The following is a 25,127-nucleotide window of genomic DNA, read 5'->3' as shown; positions in this document are numbered from 1 at the left end:
TTTTAAAGCACTTACCTTGTTACATAGTTCATCTTGTAAAACTTTAGAAAGCTTTGAAACACTTCCTGGTCATGATCATATGCTTTCTGGCTATGGTGTCAATCTGCATCAGCTTCCTTTTCTCTCCCCTCTCTGTCCTCTAACATGTACACAAAAGTATAAATAAAATGTTAGGAGAAAAAGTTCTCTGAACATCACTGAAGTCTGGACCTGACAGTTCTTCAGATTCATTATGTTTCACAGGTGTTGGTTCTCAAGTAAGAAATTGTTCCAGTCAGTCCCCAAGTAGAGGATCCCAGCTGCTCTTAGCATGATGAGCAAGTATCAAGTGGAAAGCATTGCAGCAGGCAGCCATGCTCCCATCCTGAACAACTGAGAGTAGGGATGAGCAAATGACCTCAATTCAATGCCAGCTGACTTCTGTAGATGCTGTGCGAAGATAGAGATGTGTTACAGTGACACGGCTTAGACATGGGAAAGATGAGCCAATTGTATAGTTGACTGTGGTTTGGATCTGGAAGGAAAATTCAAAGAATGGTGCTTCTTGCTGGCTATCAAAGGGCCCAGAGGCTAATGGTGAAGGCCAGTAACAAATGGAGTTTAAGGAGGACCGATGAGTCGTCTTCTTGTGAATACAGGTTGCTGTTATTTTTGGATCCTGATTTGGGCTTAGGCATAAGGTTCAGAAAAGGAGGAACACACCAGTTTCTTGGATAGGGTTATGATTCAGGAGGGAAGGCATCTAAGGATTTTCTTTTTATCTAGAACATCAAGGGATATGATACAGATTGATTAAAAAATATAGGTCATCAATAGCATAAATGATCTGGCTAAGTTTAATCCTGAGCTCAAGTTACTGTTTAATGAGTATAGAGAGACCTTATACTCATAATACCTTATACTCATATACCTTATAAGAGAGATCTTTTTGATTTATCCTTAATGATTTTCCTTTCAGAAGAACTTGTCTATGTCTTGATAAAATTCTATTTTTTCATATTTTCAACCAGTTTGCTCTGGTTTTGTTATTTGGGAGAATAACGCATCTGAGAAATACCATCTTTTTTTGATAGAAGACATGGAGTTTCTCTGGTGTGAGAACTTGAGTACCACAGGACAAACATGGTGTTTGCTTTTGTTCTGAGCTTCTATTCTGTAAAATGGTAAATGCTGCATCTACTGGGAGAATTAAAAAGATGGGCTGGAATGAAATAGACCTTTCTCTTTTGGCCTTGCTTCAGGAAAATGAATATTCCTTAGGATAGGCTGTGATTGGAATCACAATGGCATGGAAAGCTTATCTTAAGCTTGTCTGCTAGGCCATGCTCAAATTCAGGGAGCAGGTACTGGAAAGAGGAGAAGGGATGTCCCAGGTGGGGTGTTGTCCATGCCTCTGTTCATATTTGGCTTTGACTACTTGTGCTAATAAGACAAATTGGAATGTGGTGTCAACTAAATAAGTTTTTTTTTAAATGCTGGTAGCAAACATAAAATCGACTCCCAGGTCACGATATTTAGTGCACAGCTTTTTGTTTTTCAGACTCTCTATTCCACCTTCTGGATATGTCTTTAGACACCTTCGTTTCTTTACTTTTCCTTTTTCATTTGTTTCAAACAGCACTAGCCACATTTTGTAGGATGAAATTCTCACTGTCCTCTGCATAACAGGAAAGTACCCTATTTGGAACCAGTTTTCAATCAATCTGTTAAATACAAGTGATTTTTATTAAAGATTTCCAATAGAAGCACTAGGGCATTAGCTGGCTTTTACAACTGTGCTTATTTAGAGAATATGCCAACTAATTGCTAGAGGAAGTATGTCTAACAGTACAAAAGATGTAGTTGTTAATTCCAGCTAGTGTGAGTGGACTTGGGGGGAGGGGGGTGGAGAATATTTTTTCCACATGTACAGCTTTTTTTTTTTTTTTTACTGTTATTGAAATTCAGGACCTTGGATTTGACCATGATTTCTGCTTTGCATTCCCGTATCCTGTTGCTTTTTTTTCCCCCAAGAATCACTGGACTATATTTTTAGTGATACTTGTCTTTTCAGCAGCAGCTGGAAAAGACAGTGGTACAAGTGAGCCAGAAGGTGGCAGGAAGATGTATGACTGCAAGGAGAGGGTAGAAGGATTTCGTTTTCCCTACATGAGAAGAAAAACAAAACTGAAGCCAGACAACTGGGCCTTTTAGTTACAAAACCACAACAAAGTAACATCATCATGGCACTCTAAATCAATAATGCAATTTCATCTAAAATTCTGTACATCTTTGATGCATTTGTCTAGATACACAACAATAAGGCTACAAAGACAACTCAATTATCATGACAAAAAAATTGTTTTAAATGTTGTAACTAATAAATCAAAATAAATAGTGGTATCAAGAGATCAAGATGAGTGGTATATATAGTTGATAAATTAGGCACTCTTTTCACTCTTTCCTATGACAGGAGACCAAACATACAGCAAAGAAATGGAAATGCAGATGCTTAAGTTGTTTCACAGTCAGGTCTCTAGTTTGTTTTACAGATTAAGTACTTTCAGCTAAGTGTAATTTATCAACTGTGAGCACTCGTGTGGTGCAATTTGTGTTTATATGGTTGTGGGGGTTTTTAACACAGTAAATTTTTGGGCCCATTGCCAAAACGTGTTTTTCAGGAAGTGCGAAGTGGCTTCTCCTCCCCTGTGCTTGTGAAGGTAGTTTTTAAACAATGATTTATCAAGTTAAGAAATAGAAACAGTACATGTGATCAGTTGCAGTTAATGATGGATCAGCAGAATGTTCATGGTACTGAATACTGATTGTGTTCAGTAATTCATGGGTAACTTGTAAGCCAGAATTTTTCCCTCCCGGTTGTTTGATGGACAACGGCTAATGTCTGATACATTCAGGAGAAACTGTGTTGCTTCATTGTATCAAACACAGTTTGGAAACAAAAGAGACTTAGGTTCATTGACTGACTACACACCCTGGAGTAGTTTTTTATCAACAGCATTTAGTTTTTATTCATGCAGTGATACTAGCAGCTCCTGTGGCAGAAGTTTTAATGAAATGAGTGATAGACTTCATCTGTGTTCTTCAGCCTTCTCTACTGCCATGGGCTTTGAATTTAACGGGTTTTTTATCGCCCTCATAATGAAGAGCTTTTTTAGAGCAACTTCTTTGCAGAATTTTTAAGGTATCTGTTCTCATTTTGGTCTCTAGGTAAAATCAGCACCAGTGGTTTGGTATTGCAGATAGTTGAATGAGTGAATATAATTTTAGGACATGGAGCTGTGGAGGTAGTGAGAAAAGAAGTCAAAGCCTTTGTGTGGTGAACAAAGCATTCCTGTACCTGAACAAGAAAGCAGAGATTTTTCCCTACACTGTCACACAAAAATTAACTGTCTGCCAATATAAATAGCAATAACAAATAATTATTTTTAAAATAGTGTATGAACATTTGTGTTTGGAAGTCAGTGTGTGAAAGGCAAGAAATATACAAGAAGGAAAAAATTTGGGGAATCTGGGCTGTTGATGGTGTTTGTGCAATTTCAAGGTACATGGTTGTAATAGCCAGCAAAGTAAGAGTGCTTCATTGTTTTAAACACTATTCTAGAAATTTTCTCTGACTTTGTCCAGAAAAAATGTATTTCTTTATCTGACTGCACCAGAATTACTTATTTTAAGATTCAAGAAGCAGGAGTGATTGCCAGGTTTTCATTGAAACCTTCCAAAGAAATTTACTGGCTCACAGTTGATGAGTAATACTATTGCAAACAGATATAACAGAGCTGTGTAGCTCATATAATTGACTAAAACTTTCAGTCACTTAGTTCTGGTATTTATTTTTTATTTATAAAGTGGTACCAAGGAAAAGGTTTTAGTACCTTCAGTTTAGTTTATCAGCCTGATGAGAGAGCCTGTTGTTTAATGACTGGATGAAACCTTCCCCATCCTGAACCATTGTCCTTCAACTGCCAGAGCTATATTTTGTGAGTATGTTTGAGTCCTTTGCTTTTTCTGGTATTGGTTAGTCACTGTCTCTTGGCATGAAAATAGCAGTGGAGCCCTGGAGGGTTAGCAGTCTGGCTGACTGGTTTTTATACGTGCCATGTAGGATTGCTCTTCCTGAAAATAACCAGTAACCAAAAGCCACAATGTGTGAGAGCTGAAGATATTTTCCTAAAGCTTAAACTCAGCTGTAACTAATCAATTTGATTCCTAATAACTATTTTCAAAATCCACCAAAACATGGTGGCAGAAGAACTTGGCAAATGCAGGCTGAAGTTCACCTTCCCTGAGCATCCCCATTTCCTAGGTCCTGCTCCTGACATTTTGCTTTGTGTCAGGTTTGCTGTACAGAGGAGAATAGGGAAGAGCTTCCTCTTGATACTTGTGGCAGAGGTTTTTCCTTAATTAACTGGCAGAGGGTATGCCTGAGAGTGACAGACAGTGCCTCCTTCAGTCCCCGAGTGGTGGTAATTTCCTGCAAAACTCAGGGGAACATATTCCCATCAGTCTGTCCACACAACTCTTAGTGATGCTGATGAGAGCTGGGTGCTTGTATCAGAGGGGAAATTGCTATCTATGTGCCAGGACTGCATCCCAAATCACTGAGTGGTGGAATTGCATCATCTTACTCCTTCTTTGTTATGGATCGTGTCTTTCAGCAGCTTCATTGTTTTTTTCTGTTGCTGTAGCTATCCTAAGCCATGTTTTCCTAAGAAAACCACAGAATAATCTAGTATCAGTTTTGTCAGTATGCCACATTAAGTGCTGGATTTCTGTGGATTTCTGGGAAAATAGCAGAGGGGAATTTTGGCAGGTCAGACAGGTTCTTCTAGACTTGCTCAAAAAAAATGGTGAATTTGTTTCATGCACATAGCTGTTTGCTTGAAAGCTTCCTTTAGTACAATATGAAAGTGATTCAGCCCCCTAATCCATCACTGAAAAGTCTCTGCTACCATCCAAGACACTTAAAGGAATCACATTTACAGTTCTAATTGATAGGCACTGTTTTGACAGGCAAACAGATTTCTCCTCCCAGTGGCTTCATGCAGTTGGCCTCCAGCAGACCTTACCATTAGCACAATTCCACTGAAAAGAATATACAAGCTAATAATAAATCTGTGGGGAAGGATATTAACCACGAACTACTATGTCTAATTAGTAATGTACGATAGCCAAGGCCAGGGAGGGAAGGTATTATTTATCAGAAGAACTGATTTTGACAGTTTAAAAATGCAAAAACATCTATTATTTGTTATGACAAAACACATCTTTCAAAACACAGTATATGCATAACTCCTCTCTTACTTTGGCATTGTTTTGAATGTTACTGCTTTGTAAAAATGCCAGCTATAGTAAAGGCACAGAGGTGGAATTTGTGTTGCTTTAGCTTTAGAAGTCCATTATGAAATCTAAAAGCAAGTCACCAAATAGGGGGTTTTTGCCTTTACAACCTCCCTTGCCTATTCAAGAGCCATCTCTCTCCCTCTTATGTCTCCATTCGAAAGCATCTCTTTACTGTGAAGTCTCTTAGTTCAGAGTTTCAGTACTCTGAGCCTGAGCTCAAATAAGGCTAATGCATCCTGCTGAGAAAGAGTGGTAGCTCAGCCACTGTAGAGATCTGTGCATGTCTTTACTGCATATTGCTGCTCAGTGTCTCAGAAGCAAGAGTGCTGGTGCCCAAGACGCATTCCTTTTGTGCAGTCGCAAGCAGAAATCCCCAGGAAGAGGTATTTCTGTAGCAGAGCAGCAGTAGAGCGTATGAAAGGAGTGCGGAGCAAGGAGGAGGAGAGCGAGTGTGTTGGGGAGAATGAGGAAATGAATGAGGAGAGAACTCAAAGGAGATGGGGGGAAATAGTCAAGGGGAAAAAGCATCGCAGCAAACTGGCTGGAAAGTGAGGCGGATGGATATGCAGTGGTAATGGAACCATAGCTCTGAGGTGGTCAGTAGAGGAAGAGAATAGGACCTGTTAAACTGAGCACAAAATTTTTATGCTTTGTGATGCAGTTTCTTCATATTGGAATGGATATGATGATATATGCTCAACATTAACTACTTGTTAGAGTCACTGTGTTCCACAGAATGGAGCCTTCATGAAGACTGGCATGTTGTCTCCATTGAAACAAGGAGGGGAGTCCTCTGTATTCCTGCTGTTTTTCAAGGGTGTTCCTTGGAGATCTTGTTGGAACTTGCAGTGTGAAGGTTTACTTCATGAAAGTCAGATAAGACCCAACAAATCCCCACTGTGGCATGTAAGGGGAGGAAGGCACGTGATTTAGTTGAGAAGGTGAGCCCTGCAGTAGTGAGATGATTAGCAAGTCTGACAAAATATCATGGCTCTGAGTGCAAATGTAGGAGGTTTTCTGTTTTGTTTTGCAAATGTCATATATTTAATTTGCCTCATGAGTTTTGTATCTGCAGTTCTGATAATGTCACAGTTCTATGTTGTTTTTCCATAGCCAAGAGGGCTGAGCAAAAAGTTTTGTAGTGCAAGTGGAGATTCTCATAAAGTGCATGAGTAGCTAAAATGCTAAGAAAAGCACTGAATACCATGAGAGTTATGACATGAGAAAAGTGAAAAGCCCTTCCTCTGATAAGCATGCAATATACATATACATGTAGCTGATACTTTAGTGAATTCTGGGGTCATGTGGCTGGTAATACGGGAAAGAGACACCCAATATAGGAGAAAACATGAAACAAAAGAAAGAACTCAGCATCCTGGTTTTGTCAAGTTTGGCACCCCAAGAGCTACCCTTTAGGCTCCCTTCAGTTGGTCTTTTCCCTGTCCCCCTTCAAGTGATTCTCAGTTACCTGCAGAGGGCTGGAGGTGCTTCTGGGATAGAGGTGTGCTGGCTTTCACTTGACTGCAGGATTTTGAAAACCACAAAGTCAGGAGTTTTGGAGGGGTAGCTGGCAGCATCCACAGACTGCACAGCCAGTCTGTGTCTCCTACTTTGCCTTACTCTGCACCTTAGAGGAATAGGTTCCATCAGAAACTGCATTTATTTTTTGCTGCATGACAGACAATAATAAAGTTCCAGAAAAATTAATATCAAGCCTAACTGCCTGCTTCTTTCCCCTTTCCCCTTTCCCCTTTCCCCTTTCCCCTTTCCCCTTTCCCCTTTTCCCTTTCCTGGGACTATGAAATGGAAATTAGAGAAGCAAAGTCAAGGGCTAGTTGTTTCCTTTTGCTTTGAATATGGAGTTACCATGCCCAAGACATGGATGGGATTATCATGTTCCCCTGGGGTTGGCAGGTAGGGTAGGTACAGCAATGTTTCTCTGCACAGTTTGGAACAGAATTAGTATTCACTTCAGAAGAAATTACATGCTTGTAAAGGGAAACCAAGAGGGGAAAACAACTGCTGCTGTATGGAAGTAGGGACAAATAAGAATATATGGGAATAATTTATTACTTTGGTGGAGGGTAATTCCACCATCCAGTGGACAAGCAGGCAGTGCTTGCTTCATTGGACAGACCATAAATTGATTTTTTTTCTTCCTTCTGATCAAACTGTAAATCACAGCTGTCCTTGTTTACTGCAGATTTTTCTTTTGTGGTATATGTAATGCAGGATGCAGAATTCTTGTCCTGGTGACCAAAAAGACTAGCAGCATGGTCACTGAATGATTAAAATATCATTTCATGGAAACAAGTGCATAGCTGCCATTGAACATAATGATTTTCCTGGTCAGATAATTGTAGTAGTGACCCCGTTTCATAAATGCTACCTCCAGTACTCAGACTACCTCAGCATGTTTTCTAAAAACAAGTTCCTTGAAGTATAAAGGATGACTCTTCACAGCTGCCTTCTGTTGTCTGTGTTTACATAGTACTTGATGAGAGTTTTTCTCCATTCCATTGGTTCAGTAGCTGGAATTTGTGGTTTTACACTTCAGCTTGGGTGGCCCAAGTCTTAAGGTGCCATCACACTCCTTGGGTTTTGTTTTTGGTCATTTTAGATAGTGCAGAGGTAAGATTTTGCATATGGTACAGATGAACAGGAGTTCTCTACTGGCAAGGATTTTCTAGTACCTAATTATCAGAATGAGTTGCAGTAACTCTCCTCTGTCTAAATTGCAAGCAAGTTCTACGTTTAAAAAAAAAGTTTATGGGGGGCTCAAAGGCTTTGGGAAGATGGGTGATGAGAAGATTTTGGTGTGACTATTTAAATTGCTTCTGTTCTGCAATTTCCAGGCAGAAGATCAGCCTCTTGCATTTCACGTGGGAAACAGCCTCCAGTCTTTTACCTTGTACTGAAACACAGATAATATCCGAGGCAATGATACCAGCAATGAAGATTTTCCATTATTGCTGTCCACATGGTTCATACTCTCAGAGTAAACTTCAAACTTTCCTGTGTAATTTAGGGCTTCTGTTTGACATTTCGTTTCTGTGTGTGACCCTCTCCATTGAAGATTATAGATTATTTACCTGGGAGGTGTTACAGCAGGCAGCTTCTCAGATTCAGTGCTGGGAATTCTTTCAGTAGCCCTTAAATCTGTGAACAATGTGACAATCCAAGCATTAATACAAATGTGATTAAGTATCTTTTCTCAGCTTTGTTTGCTTTGTTCTACTGATGCCTACAAGTTACATAATGAGTAGCATGTACAGGGTCTGCATTAAAGGCAGTTTCACATTGTAGCAGAATTCATGGCAAATTTATTTTCCTTTTAGCAAAACTTCAGTGGGGAAAAAAATTGCACTGTTGATTTATTTTGAAAGAACTCATGGAAGGCTTACTAAGTGTGCCATGTGGAAAGCTCCTTGAAGTGCTGAGGGTTAATACTCTTTGCTCTTAATTTCAAATTCCAGATAAATATGGTTTCAGCTTTGATCTTATCTGGACTAATTCTTTGTCACTGTACTAATTAATTCAGCATGCTGCAGAAAAGATGCTAATTTGGGCATCAAAGAAATAAACGGGTGGGGGGAGGTTGTGTTTAATCAGAGTTTTTAAAAGATAAGTTTTACTCCCATTAGACTGGTTCTGGAAGTTCAGTCATTTTAGTCTAGCTCCAGCAGTCTGATACAATAAATAAAAAATAAATTCAAAAACACAAAAGTGGCACTTGATTGCTTAATTTTGATGTAACAGGAGCATAATAAGGTGGATTTTTTTATATTTGCAACTTCTGCATAACTTCTCTCTTCCTGCTGATCATAATCATTTTAACTCTGATCACAGCATTAGAATAATGTGGATTATCTCCCAAAATAATACGGCTAAATATGAGGATACCCACATTCATGAAGTTTAGCTGCATTTGTGAAATACAAATAATAATTGTAGAATAGCACGCTTGGACAATTTGTTGCATGCCTTTACTGGTGTAATAGGTCAGAGGTTAGGTCATTTTTCCTTCTTCAGGGGAGCTATTTTTGGTTGCCTAAGCTGCCCTGTTGTTTGCCATGGCAAGCTGTTGCTTTTGCTGCCCTCCTCTTGTTGCTGCCCTGGGAGTGAGCCCCAGCAGTGGGAGAACGGTGAGGCAGCAGGCTACCTTCACAAGTCTTTCCTGCAAGCAAACCTCACCAAATCTAATTAAAAGTGCTTTTTTTTTTCCTTTACTTTTCAGAAGATCTCTTTCCGATTTACCCAACAGAATTGGTGTTGTACATGGCACAGCCCCAGAATTGGAGACACTCTTCACCCAGCAGCAGGGAGCAGAAGGGGCTGAACTAGCCCTCTCCTGTGTTCATCATCTTGTTGGTGCTTTCCTCTCACCCTGCCAAAGCAGGGAGATTGGGTCATAACCTGCTCCTGGGCAAGGCTGTGTCATAGGGAGGTTTTGCTGTAATTTGTGTTGTAGACTGGGAAGGGCATCTCGATGTTGTTGGGGCTAAATCCTCCACAGAGGGAATGGGATCCACTCTCTGGAAGCAAGGGGCTAGCAGTGGGACCAGGAAGAGAGATGCTTAACCCCTCCTGGCTCACAGCCCCCCCAGCACAGAGCTGCCCTTTTTATCATGTTTAGCTTGGTTGTGGAGGCACTTTCATCTTCTGGGATCTTGAAGATTTGAACCCTGTTGCCTTCCTGTGTGTGCTCCATTCTCAAATCATCAAACATGTTTTACCAAAACGTGTTATTTTCTTTCTGTAGTTTTTTTAGCTGTTGCAAAGCTCTTGATCCCACTGGTGTAATACTCAATGGCATACTTCTGCCCAGTAAGTAAACATTTAGTAACAAACCTTTTAGGTATTTAGAGAGCCACTAAAAATGTGAAAGATGTATTTCATTAATGCTGCTATTAACATAAATGTAAAATGAGCCTGGCCTGTAATCACCAGCAAGTCTGACTCACTAAGGATCTTTACAGCAATGTTTAATACTCTGTGAAAGTGTGTGTATGAAAGCAATTAATCAAAGCACAGCACTGCTTCTAGAGTATTTCTTCTACCGTAAAAGCTGAGTGATAAAATAACTTAAAACACACGGCAGTAGTGGCAGTTAATAAGCTTTTTATAGTCCCTGTGTGGACCTGAAAATCATACCTTATTAGTATCTTTATCTTTCTTTCTCACTTATTCATTCTTACTCACATTTAAATTTAATTTTAAGAGCTATTTCTAGTCTTTCATAAGGGACCTGCTTTAATAATCTCAGCATTTTTCCCCATTTTGCTGTGAAATGACTGAGAGTCAGAGCTTTTGTTATATGTACTCTGCAAATCACTGGTTTTTTACAGATCGTTTCTGGAGATGTCAAGATTTTCTGACAGTGTTAGGCTTTGTGTCTTGCTTGACTGTGTCATAGGCTCTCTTGAATTGTTTTCCCACAGATGTTTGTGCTTTTATTATGTACCTTGTTAGCTGTGTGGAACCTCCTGATCTTGGGCAACTGAATTAGCTAAGAAATCCAAATTGCTGAATTTAGTCGGCAAGCTGCTTCAAGGTTCCACTCACCAGATGTTTCTGCTGCTTAGAAGTCTGGGACTTTATAGACCTGCCTGCTTTTTAATCCTTGAAGCAAATATCAACACATTTGAGATCTGGGAGCCCACGGCTCCACACAGAAACGAAGTGTTGCCATGACCACAGCTTTAAGTCTTGCATGCAAGACATTTATCCCAAGTAATAACAGAGCAAGTCTGTAGTAGGTTTGTTTTCATTTTTATCCCTTAGAATCCTTGAAAAGAAGCATACATATGCTTTAATGCTATAGCCTGTAGAATGGCAATAAATACTGCAAGACAACATACATTTGGTATTCAGAGACTTTATTTCCTTAATGTTTCTAAGGGGAACAATTTCAGTTGTTTGCAAGGCACCCTTTGAAATTAATAGAAATAGGATAATGCCTCACTCTTGCACGGCGTATTTTCAACAGTCGCATATGGGCTTTTCCCAAAAGCACAAAGCCCTCAAAGATCTGTTCACATAAAAAAAATCCCTTTATGTTTTTATTTACAGGAGAACTGTGCTCTGAGTAGCTGGAATATCAACTTTCCCAACTGAAAAGTATACTAAGGTTAACAGGGCTGTAACATCTTTAACAGTGCTTCCTAGGCATTTACAGTGGATAATCAAAGAATGGGGGCATTCACTCAAACTGGGGAGGCATGGATTTATTTCCTTACTGTCATTACAATGACCAGTGGCTTCATTTGACATAAATTGATTATAGATGGCTATAGAATGAGAAGATACAGCTGATCCATTTGTTTTCAGGTCTTCTAGTAATAGTTCTCCATTTGTTATAAAAGGTTTTCAGAGTAATAAATCCATCAGATATTAAGTTGAAGAGAATTTGACTGCACAGTATAGCAAAACAGACATTTTAAAAATCTGTGTACCATACAATTTTTCATCAAGGTTTTTATTCTGCTGACAATAGTATTAATATGGAAGGCAGATTTTACCACAGTCCAATTATTTGTTGCCTGGAGAATTGGCATTTTCAAATCCTAAAGCCATTCAGTTTTCATAGAATTTTAATATGGATTTGATTAATTACATAGTGTAATTTGACAATGGATTTTATCCTGTTCTTGTTGAAATCAGTGGAGGGCCTCAACTGATATCAATGATAATATGATCAAACCTAGTTTGATCATGCAGCAAGTACTCTTACTACCTTTTTTGTTGTTGTTGTTGTTCCAATAAGCCATAGAGACTGTTAAGCCTCTAGTGCACAAAGCCATACAAAATTACAATGGCTGAAAGTTAATTTTATCATCAGAAGCCCATGGCAATTAGAACACATCAGTGAGCAGACCATAACTTTTAGGACAGGGTGTATAAATTCAGGCAGAGATGATACTGGGTTCTTTGTCATTTAATGCTGTCTGTGTATGTTGCTTTTCTTAGTGTTAAATTTTGTGCTGCTTTTATTTTCTTATATTTGTGCAAGATTTTTGTTGAGCTGAGAAACATAATAATAAAAGAATGGATTTTTATGGTATAGCAATGTGCAGAAGAGGCAAAAAAAACAACCTACATCTGAATATTTCCCTAGCCTTGAGCTATATGCTGCATACTTGGTATAACAGGTCAAAATTGTAAGCCTGTACAAATTCTATCTGAAGCAAAAAAATAGCAAAAATATAGTCATAGAATCATATAATGGTTTAGGTTGGAAGGGACCTTAAAGATCACCCATTTCCACCCTGCCATGAGCAGGGACACCTTCCACTGTCCCAGGTTACTCAAAGCTCCATCCAGCCTGGCCTTGAACACCTCCAGCAATGGGGCATCCACAGCTTTCCTGGGCAACCTGTTTCAGTGCTTCACCATCCTCAGTGAGGAATTGCTTCCTAATATCTAATCTAAACCTACCCCCTTTCACTTTAAAGCCATTCCCCAGTGTCCTATCCCTCCTTGCCATCGGGAGAAGTCCCTTTCCATGTCTTTTGTAGCCCCCTTTAGGTACTGGAAGGTGCTACAAGGTCTCCATGGATTATTCTTCAGGCTGAACAACCCCCGCTCTCTCAGCCTTTCTTGCTAGGAGAGGTGCTCCAGCCCTCTGAGCATCATTGTGGCCTCCTCTGGACTCACTCCAACGGGTCCACATCCTTTTGTATGTTGGAGGCCCCCAGAGGTGGATACAGCACTCAAGATGGAGTCCCACGAGAGTGGAGTGTAAGGGCAAAATCACCTCCCTCAAACTGCCGGCCACGCTGCCTTTAATGCAGCACAACAACAAAAGTTGTTTTCATCAAGATCAACTCATTATTCCCAGTTTATAATTGCACTGAAACTTGCCAAATTTATGGCAAGAACAGCTCTACCAGCAAACAGCACTGTTTTTGCTAGGGTTTGTTATGTTGGCTGTTACTGCAATCAAAATTGTCACTTCATTTTATTTAAAATGTATTTCTCGAGTAAGCAAGAAATAATATCTAGACTTGAAAGGGACGCATGTTAAAGACTTTTTTTTTTTCACATTTCTCTCGAGTATGCAACATATCCAACTTCAGCTCCCTGCAGCAATACAAAATGCCCAAGAATAATGTTTTCAAAATCAATGCATGCTACAGTTGAATATGAAACTCCACAAACCTATAATTGAAACTGTGGGAAAAAAGCAGGCAGCATGAATATAAACAAAGTACCAGAGCTGGATTATGACCAAGATGCAAGTGCTAATATGGCCTCTTGAGAAAACTGCCGTGAGACCTTCCCAGCATGAGCCAGCGTCAGAAAGCAGGGCTTTTCAGGAGCAGCCTGTTGGTGCTCATACCCAGGTGATTTCTTGTTTGACTGCCTGGCGTCTCTGTAGAGAATAATATATGCAGAGTTTCATTTGGCTTTTCTTTTTCGCCTGGGTCATTTCATACCTGTGCACCCTCCTTACTTTGTTTTTCCTCACTCTGTATGTACAACCTCTGTGTCTCTCTTATGTTTCCTGACTGCTGCCTTCACTGCCACCGCCAGCTTCTGATGGGGTGTGTGACTCCAGGCTCTTGGAACTGTTGGAACTTAGAAAGTAGCAGTGAAATCAATGTGCTGCTCTATACTCAGAAAAAGGAAAAGCATGCAAAGTATATACTGTATTTCTGGAAGCACTGAAATGAGTAGAGACCATGAAAAAAGAACTGAAGATTTGTAGACAAGGTGTATGTATATTTTGAGCAAAGGATCCCTCAAAGAATGCAGGACACCATCTATCTCTATTGCAACACATAGGAAAAAAGAGAAAACCGTGCACTGATAGGAGTCTTTCTTCTCCTCAGCACAGTCCATGACAGAGCAACAAGAAAGCATCTCATGTTACTACCTGTAGTATTTGCCCTTGCTGTTAGTACCACATGCTACGTGTCTGTCTCTCACATCCATCATTCCCTTTCTAACCAAGTTCTTATTGTCTGGACAACTTGCTGCAGATAACCCAGTAACTTCATTTGACCACAAGCTCAGAATTATTAATTAAATTCACAAAAAATTTGGATCATTATCTTATGAGCCTGACTATTTGCAAAATTTCTGCTTTTGTCAGTGGAGAAACATAAGGTCAGTGATTTACAGCTTAAATATAGGCACAGTAGTTCAGCTGTTCCACTTGAGGCAGTTTGGGCTGACATGAAAAACAAAAAGGGTAAAAGAGAGATAGCTGGGGCAATGCTGCAGACTTTCACAGAAGAGTTTGCAGTTTTGAGTCAGAGTAATTAGTTTGCAATATAGTATATATAATGAAAAAGTTATTATTTTTCTCTACATTGTTGTTGTACCTATAAGGACATATTAATTTGCAGGGGAAGACACAGGTTGATCATTTACTTGTGGAACAGAGAATTTCAAATTGGTAAAGAGGAGGGGAGGTTTTTAAACGTTTTGGTCCATAATTCATGAGTATATTTGACCCCAGTATTCTGCCTAACACCACCAGAAATTAAATGTACCTCCCCAGTTCAGCCACCTTTTATAGGCTGCGCAAAGCAGACTTGTTATGCATATTTGTACAGTGTATAAAACAACAGTGGCAGCCCCAAATCCATTGGGGCCTCTGGAGGACTTTCACAGCATAAATATTACATGATAGTATATTACTAGGCAGAAAGAAAACCCCAGAAGTTTAAAAAAGAGCTCTTATGGACTGTCTAGGTTTGTACTCTTGGAACAAAGCAAGATTTTATTCTTTCTGATTGCATCCTCATTTAGCAAAGAACAAATCCTAAAATTAATGCATCATGAATGAGAGACAGTAGTTACTGGTAAGAGCAGAACAGTGGCCCAGTCTGGGTGCTGACACCACAGCCACTGCAGATGACTTTCAGAGAGCTGTCGTGTGGCAAGAGGAACCTTCAGGCACTTTAAAATGTGCCATATTAATATTCCACTCTGCAATGCCCTGCATATCAGGTTTGATGGGGCTTTTCAACTAAGTTTCAAGCAATAGCTTTCAAAAGTACAGGGTCCAAATCAATTTGTAACCAGTCCTTCCTCCTGCATATGGCCCAGGTAATACTGATAACTTATCTTCCAATGTGGGAAATTTATGAGTCTCTAAGATAAAACCTTGGTGTTTTGATTGCCTAAAATTTCTGTGGTTTATGATAGATAAGTACTGTTTTTTCTTCTGTAATTATTTCCTCATGACTCCTTCCTTGATATCTTTAACAGATTTGGAAAGAAGAAAGAAGATAAAAGTGGGAAGGCAGATCAGAAGGAGACTGCAAAGCAAGGCATGCTTAAGGAGGAGGAGCTGGAGAAAATGAAAGATGAACGTGAAAGGTGAGTAAATGGCAGCAGTATCTTTGTTCATCAAGTGAAAAACTTCAGAGCAAGGTGTCTCCTGAAGGAACAGCCAGCCAGCCTGCCTGTCCAACACAATGCCCACTGCAGTCAGGTCCAGGCAACCAAGAGCATTAGGCCAGTCCTGGCCGAGTCAGAGCTGCTGTGTGACAGGAGCTTGTTCTCCTGCAGCTTCTGTGCACTTCACTTTAGCATGCAAATCCCAGCTTCTGCTTTAGCTTGTGAAGATCAGTTCCTTCAAAACCTGTTGCGCCTCTGCCCATTCCCATGACCACTGACTTAGTATTTTCTCCTCTACTTTTCTACAGCAAGAACCTCCTCCCTTCTCTCCTGACAGCTTCTGCCATTGTTTTCCAGCACTTCAGACCTCTTTGGTTTCATCTGGCTGTGCCATCACATGGTAGTTTTTGTACTTTGGTATGTTCTTTTTTGCACAGTGTTTGCTGGTAAGCCACATGTTGCAGAAATGTGTATGCAACAAATGTTGAATATGCCAAGGGACACCTGGAAGAAAGCAGATTCAGATGGTTAAAATCAGCCTGCACAGGCAGGAGTCTGCCAGCAGTGGGGTGGGCAAGAGGGGCAAGGCAAGAAGCCGGTTGTGCGCCAGCTAGGAGTTGTATTTCTGAGGTAAGACCCTGGGAGTCTGTCCAGGTCATAAAATACACTTTCCTATGCCCAGTCTTAGTGAATTCCTTACCTTTCCAGATTAAGAGATTTTACAGTTTTCTGCTTTCCCCTACGTCTACCCTTCAGAAACCGGAAACAGTTTGTCAGTGTCAACAAGGTTCAGAAAACTCCACTTTCCCTTTCCCCAACTCATCCAGAAGTACTTAATATGCTGAAAAAGGTCTTTTTTTCCCCTCTGATGGCTGCTCTCAGAAAAGTTAAAGAGCCTATAGTTTGCTGGCTCTCAAGAAGTGTCTGCAGTTGCTGTAAAACTTTACAAGTTGTAGTAATACATTTTGTCAGTGCAAGCAGAAAACTTTTGGAGGTCTCTCTCCTTCACTGGAGCATCCTGCTCCTGGGAGAGGGAATGGAAGCAGACATGGTTCCTTTTGGGCAGACAGAGTGTTTCCACATGGTCAACCTTTGTGGTACTGCTCAGTGCGCAGGGAAAAGACACCCTGCTTTCATTTGAGTCGTGCAGTGCATGGTCAGCCCTATAAGTGGTAGCTAATGGGTTTGATTGGGGAAAAAAGTCAATCCAAACCCTTGAAGGCTGCTGCTAATTTTTTCTATTTTAAAAGCTAGCAAGGTATCTAGTTACTACAGTGCTGCTACTGGATATGCTTAGCCAGTGCTTAAGTATTTAGTTCATCTAAGTTAAGTAGTGTCAGGAGAAACTTTGTACCATTTGTTTTAAAATTTCTGTGCCATGTCCTTGATTTTGCCAGATTGATGAGTGCCTTTATATTAAACTGCTGACTCCCAATTTGGATACTGGCAATTTGAGAGGTATGTGTCCTTCATTTTAAAGAAGCCAGTGTCTTTTATTAGGATCCTGGCAAGCTAAGAAGCATGTATCCCATCTGTTAAAGGGCCAGTGTCATTTACTAAAATGTTGGCAGGCTGGAAGGAATGAACCCTTCTGTCTAGAGGTCTAACGTTCCAATTGGACACAAGATAATTGTTCTTAATATTTCTTCAGCGTTGTGTGCTTTTTTTTAATTACAGTCACTGATTGACAGTAACTTGGTACGGCTGCATTGGAAACTGGCAGCTCAATATCTTCATCATTCTGGTTTCTCTAGTAATGATTTCAGTTTTGACCTGGAAGAGTTTTTGACTGAAATGGAGAACAGCAGGTGTGTTGAGAAGTGGATGAACCAAGATGATATTTTTAACTCACTTATTTGATTCTTCTTCTGTAAGGCACAAGAATAGGAATATCACGCTTTTGTATCAGGTAGTAAACCTTATATCTTTGGGGGTTTCAAATTAAAAAATAAAAATTAAACCCAGAAAAATAGTGAAGAAATTTTCCCTATGTTATCCTCAAAGGAATGCAACACATGCTGTGAAAACAAGCAATTTGCTTCACCTTTCTAAATTAAGTAAGAGCATGTGGGCTGTGTGTTTGCCCACATAAGACTACCTACAGGCTGACTATTGAACCCTTCTTCAGCTGATCATAAAATAGAAGAGGTTTTATTTTTGTTAGAGGAAAATTATATAAAGAAGCTACTTCTCCTATGTGGGAACTGTTTGGGAAATTGATTAAAATCACTAAGGAAACATTACCTGACTTGAGGGTAGATCAGTCCTTTCGCTTAGTTGTTGCCTGTTCACCTAATGAGGATGCTCAGTAAGACAGTAAAGACAAGTTTTATAGCTCTGTCCCAAGATTTAGTAATTCTATAATGTAATTCAAGTCCAAGATTTTAATGCACATATTGGCAAAGAAAACCTTGTGGGACATTCACACCATAGATCATCTGCTCCTGTGACTTCACTAGCTGCTATCCTGCATACTTGGTCTCATATTTATAAAACTGAAGCTTAGTAGAATGCAGTCATATTTTCAAATCTGTTCTCCTTGAGTGGAGTGAGCGTATGGTAAAACTACTAGGGATATAGTAGTAGCAGAGACTACAGAAATGTAGCAAGTGTCGTCCCCTGATACCTGTGATCAAATCCTGTATTTAACAGCTTGAACAAACTAAAATTGCTTTTCTAACATTTAGCCTTTCTAGCATTAACTTAAATGTACACCTAATTTTAATTTTCCAAGACTAGCTGTATAACTAATTCTTTTCAGATCCTCAATCCAATTACTACAATCCTAAAGTCAGTTTTTTTGCTTCAACAGTTTTCTAAAATGCTGACTGCCTACCATACTAACTGATACTATGATTTTTCATCGGACCGTTTTTTCTTTTTTCAGAGGCCATGTTGTCCATTTTGGACACTAGTAGAAGAGGTTGGAGTAGCTGATTTTTGGGCTGGGTGTGACAGGATTAATGATCAAGTGCTTTTCAGCATCTCAGCAGCTGTGGAACTCACCTGGTTTTGGGTATTGGTTTTGCATGCAATATATGCTTGGCAGCTCTCCAAAAAGCAGAATACTGTTCCAAGATCTCAGCTGAGAAATCTTTTTCAGTAGGAAGTGCATTTTCAGCTTACAGGACTAGGCTGTCTCTCATAGTTTTGCAGAGTTTTTTGATTGGTATTGGATAGGCACAACAATATTTCACAAAATCCCAGGGATAGGATTTCTGTAAAGACTGCAGCCGTCTTCCAGAAATTTTGACAAGTTTTAGACATGCAAAAATGTCAAATGTGTTCACTGCACAATTATGGGCTGGCTGTGCAGTACAAGTTCAGTGACTCTGGCTCTGACAGGAAACATCAGCTCTTACGTAGGTGTGCTGCATGAGTGTAAGCCCATCATGCTTGGAACAGGTTGGATTTCCTGCTTGCACAGGGAAGGAATTGAACAGTGCATGTGCAACAAGTCTGGCACATCCAGAATGTGTTAGAGCTAGTAGGCGTATGCAGACAGAGTATTCAGTGCTCACTCTGTAGTGCAGATGATTCCCAAAGGGATGGGATTTGCTTGCACATTGGTCCTCAGCATAAATTTGCCTGGCAATTCCTTTTACAGGCTGCCAAGTTTCAGATTTGAACCTCAGAAAGTGAAAATAAATTTAGTATTTCACTAGCCTAGTAATTTCTATTTCCATTCCACATTGTCCCAGTCTCAGTTGTCAGTACAAACTCTCTGTGGTGCCTTGTAGCTGCAGTTCTCTGAAGCAGATCCACATCCTGCACTGGAATGCTGACATCATTATTTTTTTTACTGCTTGTATTCCCCAGCAATCTCCACCAAGATCAAGGTCTCACTGTGTTCATTGCTGTTAGGGAAGCTTGTGCCTGACCCAAAGCACTTACAGTTGAGGTGGAAGAGAGAAAACCTGACAGGAAAAAAAAGTGTCCTCTGGGTGGGAATGTGACATGCAGGCAGTGCAGCTGCTTGTCCAAGTTCCTAAAAAGTCCCTGTCAGGCTAGGAATTCATTCCAGACCTCAGCCCCAGGCTTCCCTTCTTTTCAAAGCCAATACTTTATTACACGACTACTACTTCTGCAAACTTCAAGTAGTGAACAGGAATTTTGGATGTTAGGCATTTCTTCTTTACTAATAGCCTTATATGTGTCCAATTGAATATGAATTCAGCATCTCCTTTAAATTATTTTCTTCTTCTCCCCCTACCTCCTTTAGTTTTCGTTGTGCCAAGGTGACGCAATGTCAGTGAAACTTGAGTGGAAAAAGACAGGAGTTCATGATTGTTCAGGAGTACTGTCTTAACTGGTGGTACAGTTCTTTGAGGCGGTGGTTTGTCCTTCCTGACATAAGTCACATGCTTCATTGGACTGAGGCCCTGTTTTAAATAAACTCATCGTTTTGTTCATGCTTCAAAGAGTTTGGCTGTAATAAAACATGTGCTCCAAAGGTTGAGAATCTGCCCATAGAAGGAAAAAGAAAATGCTATATCTGAGGGTTATTTTGATCAAGATGACTCAAATCTGTATTTTTAGTGTGTTCAGTGTAAATTACTCAGAATTTATCATTTTAACAACAAGATGTTTGCTACATTATTAAATACTGGAAGAGGCCTTGTCTTTTCCTTCCCTCAAAAAAGATTTCTCTTCACCCCTTACTCCGTTTCTTTCCCCTCTCATTTGGGGTTGTGTTTTAATTTTCTAACATTTGAAAGCCATTGCAAAACAAACTGGATAAATATATTAGATGCTTGAGTTTTATACATCGTAATTTGTTTGCCTTCCAAATGCAAATAAAGTGACTATGGATTGAAAGAAAAATATTTTTTCCTATTTGTTTAATACTATTTTACTGGGATTTTCCTAGTGAGACCTAAGTCTCTCTTCCAACAGAATTGAACATTTACTTGACATTAGAATAAAATTTACAAAATGAAGCTCCTTGTTGAAAATAGGATGATTTTTTAAAGTAGCATGAGAGTTAGTTAATAAGGAGGCACTCCATGTAAAAAATAATCCTCTGCATGTATTTGTGGGAGTAGTTTTGTTAAAACAGTCTTGGTTTTGTAGCCCTCATTGGAATTAATTGAGGAAAATTTTTTAATAGTATTAAGGTTTGAGTAGAGTGTTAGAGAAGCAGAAGGTATATCTAGCCCCTGCTTTCTCAATGTCTGAACTGAATGCTTAAGTTATACTGTATCTCAAGTTTGGGTAAAACTAAATGGTTTCAGTTTTTATATTAAAGACTGAATTTCCTTTACTTTTCAGAAACCTTCCAGCAACTGAAGAGCATTTCTCTCTTGTCTTACCAGCCCTGGTGCTTGTTGCCTGTTCCCATAGTTAAAAAATCAATACATATGCTTTTTATATTTGGCAGACAGAGGTTTAATTTTGCAGCTGCAAGATCCCTGCACAAAGGGATGCATCCTACAGAACTAAAAACGTTTAGAGTCCACTTAGGAGAGACTACTCGGGAATGAAACTTCATTCCCTTTCTGTAAGCATTTGTTTCATTATATTTAATTACAAACAATCTGTATGTTACTGGAAACCAAAGTGAAACGAGAATAGATGGATACATGGCAGTATGGTAGAAAAGCCAAATTGCTTCAAATCGAAAGTCGAAATTCAGACTGTTGCAAAAATCAAAGTATGATTTTTCTAAATGCGTGCTGTACCTTAGAGTATGCTCATACACGTGCACATTTTTGCCAATCCCATGTAGCTTTTGTTCCTGTGTATTCCACCTGCCAAGTCTAAAAGCATTATTATGGCTGTTTATAGTTCATATTGATCTCTGATTAAATGTTCATAATTGCTATTCTCACCGTTAAGCTCTGTGCTAAACCACATGTTTTTAGGACACCTGAGCTTGTGCGTCATTAGTTATTAAGGGTTAATCCAACATGGTATATCTGTTCATTGAGTATTCCTGACTTTGCAGCATAGCTAGGTCCTGTGGTTTAGACAAAATAAAGTGTTGGATGTGATCCCAGTTTTAATACTCCCAATTTATTATAACCATTGAACCCTGATCAGATCACGGATTGGATTGGATCCCAGTTTTTTAAATGTCCCAATTTATTGCTGGCTTGCAACCCTGATAAGAATACATATTTGATTAAGGCTTCAGTTTTCAAAAATTCCAGTTAATTACTTTTAGATTCTTATTAGATCATAGCCGTGTAGTATGGTATGTTGAAGTTATGAAAAAATTACTGGATGCTGTTGCATGGGTCAAGGTCATAGTTTCATTTTGTGCTGACAGTATGAAGTTATCAGATTTCTGTTTATTACTGTGGCAGCACTTGCACTGGACAGGAGGACAGATTAATCCCAACCCATTGATTCTGAATGATTCTCATTTTAGATCTGCTGCTACTCTGCATACCAGAACATGTAATAAAAGCCTACCATGGAATACTGGGAGACTGATGTTTGGTTATGAGTAGCTGAGGTTGATGAGTCTCACCTACCCTTCACAGGTTTTGTTGTAACATTTAGAACCAGATAGCAATTTTTGAGCTGCTTCACGTGGCTTTTTCACTGCTGGAGGACATTTTTAAGACATTAGGTCTACAGTTGGTCCCAGATTGTCCTAGCTTAAGAACATTAAGAACTGATGATGACAGAATGGCATGTGGAATTGGCCTTTTTCTTGAACTATCACAGCACTATTCCAGGTGTTGCACACTGATGAAAATAGCACTTCTAGGTGTCATACCTGCGCCCTCAAAATGTAAGCATGGAATTCTTATCCAAGCCATTTAGCATCCTTGTTTTCTCATTATTGAGGGACTGGTTTGATCTGGAGACACATTTTCCCAAGCTGTGCCACCTGTCCACCTAAGAGGTCAGAGCAGCTCAGGAGCAATGGCCTGGCTCTTTCTTGCTTAAATGGGCCAATGTGTGGTTCTCTTCTGTATATATCAGAGTTTTACTACTTGATGGTTGTTTTGGTTCTGTAAACCTGAAATGCTGCTAGAAACTTACAGGCCAAACTAATAAAGTGAAACTGGCCCAGGTACTAGCCAACCAGGCTAAGAGTGCTTTCTAGGAGACAGGCTGTCCTGGCCTAGGGATTTCTTGGATGCAGTACTGAATGTAGGTCAGCTCTTGCCCACTCCGGAATCAATAAGGGCATAAGAATTACTTGGAAGCAGTATTTCATTCCTTGCCCTTCCATTTGTGATTTATGAAAGTCTATCATAAATCATTGGCATGCACTTTGAAGTAGTGCCACAGCACAGAATTCCTGTTTTCAGACTCCCTTAGCTACTACAGGATAAAAATGAGAATGCAACTCATGCGGATAGACAGGCAGGAAATCTGTTTGCATGTGTAAATCTCCATAGTGATCTTAAACCAAAATATCTCGAAGTCTTAAAGCTTTGACTGCTCAGTCAAATCTGAGTTTTGCTTTGAAATCAAGGACTGTTAATTAGAAGCAACCTGTGAATCCCAGACAAACAGATGGAGTTTGTTCCTGTTCTTGTACAGAGGGATTCTTTTCAATAGGTTCCAGGTTCAATGTCGTGTAGAATAAAAAAATGTGCATGGAGTATCATATCGCATGAAGCTAGGCTTGTTCCTTCCACTACTATGATTTCATTCAAAGGCAGGCATAATGTTTATGCAGTTGCAGAGATGGTTGTGTGAACTTATGAGGTGTCACTAGGAAGTGGAGCTGCAAGTATCTATTCAGAAGATGTTCCAAGGATACCCCCTTACTGATGGAGACGGCCCCCAGGGACTCAGTAGCTGCCCGCCTTCCTGGGTCTATCCCAAGCTGTGTTACTGCATGTGGTTGGGAATGTTGGGTTTTCATGAGGTGTCAGATCAATGTTGTGCCTTCCCATGGTCATTACAATGTCTCTGGTATTTTTCTCAAGACAGTGTTACCAGTCCTCAGTGGTTTTGATTGATACCTGCTACAGCAATTGCTGGAGCTGAGTTAGTCACTGGCAGTGAATAAGTTGATAGATGGATGTGTCTGTCTCCCCATAGCTTTTCTGCAGGTATGCTGTGGTTACTTTATACTTGTTCTCTGTTTGTCTGATGAACTTCCCTGAAGTAGTTTGTTTGAAGTCTCAGCTGGAGAGGTTGGAGGAGGGATGATTATGTGGCTTTGACTGCAATTGGTATTGTGTGCATTCCTGACATTAAGTTCCCAATGTCTAAAGTGTAAGCAAAGTTAAGTCTTATTTTCCAAGAGTATTGTTATTTTGATTCTCTTTTCATGACTGTTTGTTCCAGAATTAGTTAATTTTCACAAAAGGGACTCAGGTATGATGTGCTCAGCACCTTACATATCTTTTTAACAGAAAAGTGCAAATGACAGCAATCTGAGAATTCCTTTAAATCATCACTGGGCCTTGCAAATGCAACTAAGGGCTGCAAAGTCTCTGGAGACTCAAGACCATTTTGCAGGAGGAGCTCTTAAAGGCATCAGAACATCTCAGGTGAAAGATGTCAAAGTAATTTTGACAAACCTGGAATGTTTCCACTCCCCAGTCTACATTGTCACAAAAACAAGGAACATCCTGTTGACAGGAGACTGAGAAACCTGATCTGTGCAGTTAGCCTTGCTTTCAGCAAGAGATTGAGCAAGATAACCTTCAGAGGATCCTTACAATCTGAATTTTACTGATATTATCGCTTCAAGATGGTAACTCCGGGGTAGTTGTGAGCAAAGAAAATTACATAATGCAGTAAACTATAGACTATAATATACTTGGCTTTTCTGATAGTTGGCTTTCTGTAATCTGCTGCTTTTCACCCAGTGTACAACTAACGTAGACAGGCAGAAAAACTTTCTCTGATTTAAGAGCAAGGGTAAAAATCATGTTCTTGTTGAAGTTCACAAGATGGGAGAAAACACACTGACCTCATTAGATCCAGGATTTTCTTTAGAGGGCAGGATCCTGTGTAAGTTGGTAATCACTCCTTGTCACCTCGGAAATAAATGGAAGAACATTAAGACCTCAGTCTTGTCCATCCAAAGCTCCCATTCCTCATTTTGTGGTATGAAAGGGCTATGTTTCATCTTCAGTTTGTCATAATCTTAAATTTTAAGGTCGGCATAGCTCTATCTCCTTCTTAGGTTCTTCTGTCCTCCCTTTCTTTATTTAAACCCTCCAAATGCAGCTCCTCTGGTCAGTTCAGTATTTTATAGGCATGCAGTAGTTATCTGGAATAGGCGATATTTTGTGGATTGGTGGGTTTTTATCGTTAGGGCATTTAATGCTGCTACAAGGGCTATATCTTGTAACTCTGAGTTAGTCTCTAACTCCCTTGAATTTGTGGCTTGCCTTTTTTTATTTCTGAGACTGTTTCTATTCTTGTTTACAATTGCAGATACTAATTATGGGGGAGATGTTCAAATCCAGCAAAACAGAATGAGCTGGAATGAAGAAAAACTTGCATAGCTT

At 39.7% G+C, this 25,127-nt stretch overlaps 1 protein-coding gene across 1 annotated transcript in view; it reads left to right on the top strand.

Annotated features, from left to right (window-relative positions):
* PARD3B (par-3 family cell polarity regulator beta) overlaps positions 1-25,127 on the top strand; it is a 402,476-nt gene that overhangs the window by 289,248 nt on the left and 88,101 nt on the right. Inside the window, exon 19 of the mRNA XM_032114586.1 lies at positions 15,562-15,672. Coding sequence (XP_031970477.1) covers positions 15,562-15,672 — 111 coding nt within the window. The remainder of the gene's footprint in view (positions 1-15,561; positions 15,673-25,127) is intronic.

This window comes from Corvus moneduloides, chromosome 7 (assembly GCF_009650955.1).
Source record: "Corvus moneduloides isolate bCorMon1 chromosome 7, bCorMon1.pri, whole genome shotgun sequence".
NCBI lineage: Eukaryota > Metazoa > Chordata > Aves > Passeriformes > Corvidae > Corvus > Corvus moneduloides.
This window is presented reverse-complemented; position numbering and strand designations above follow the sequence as displayed.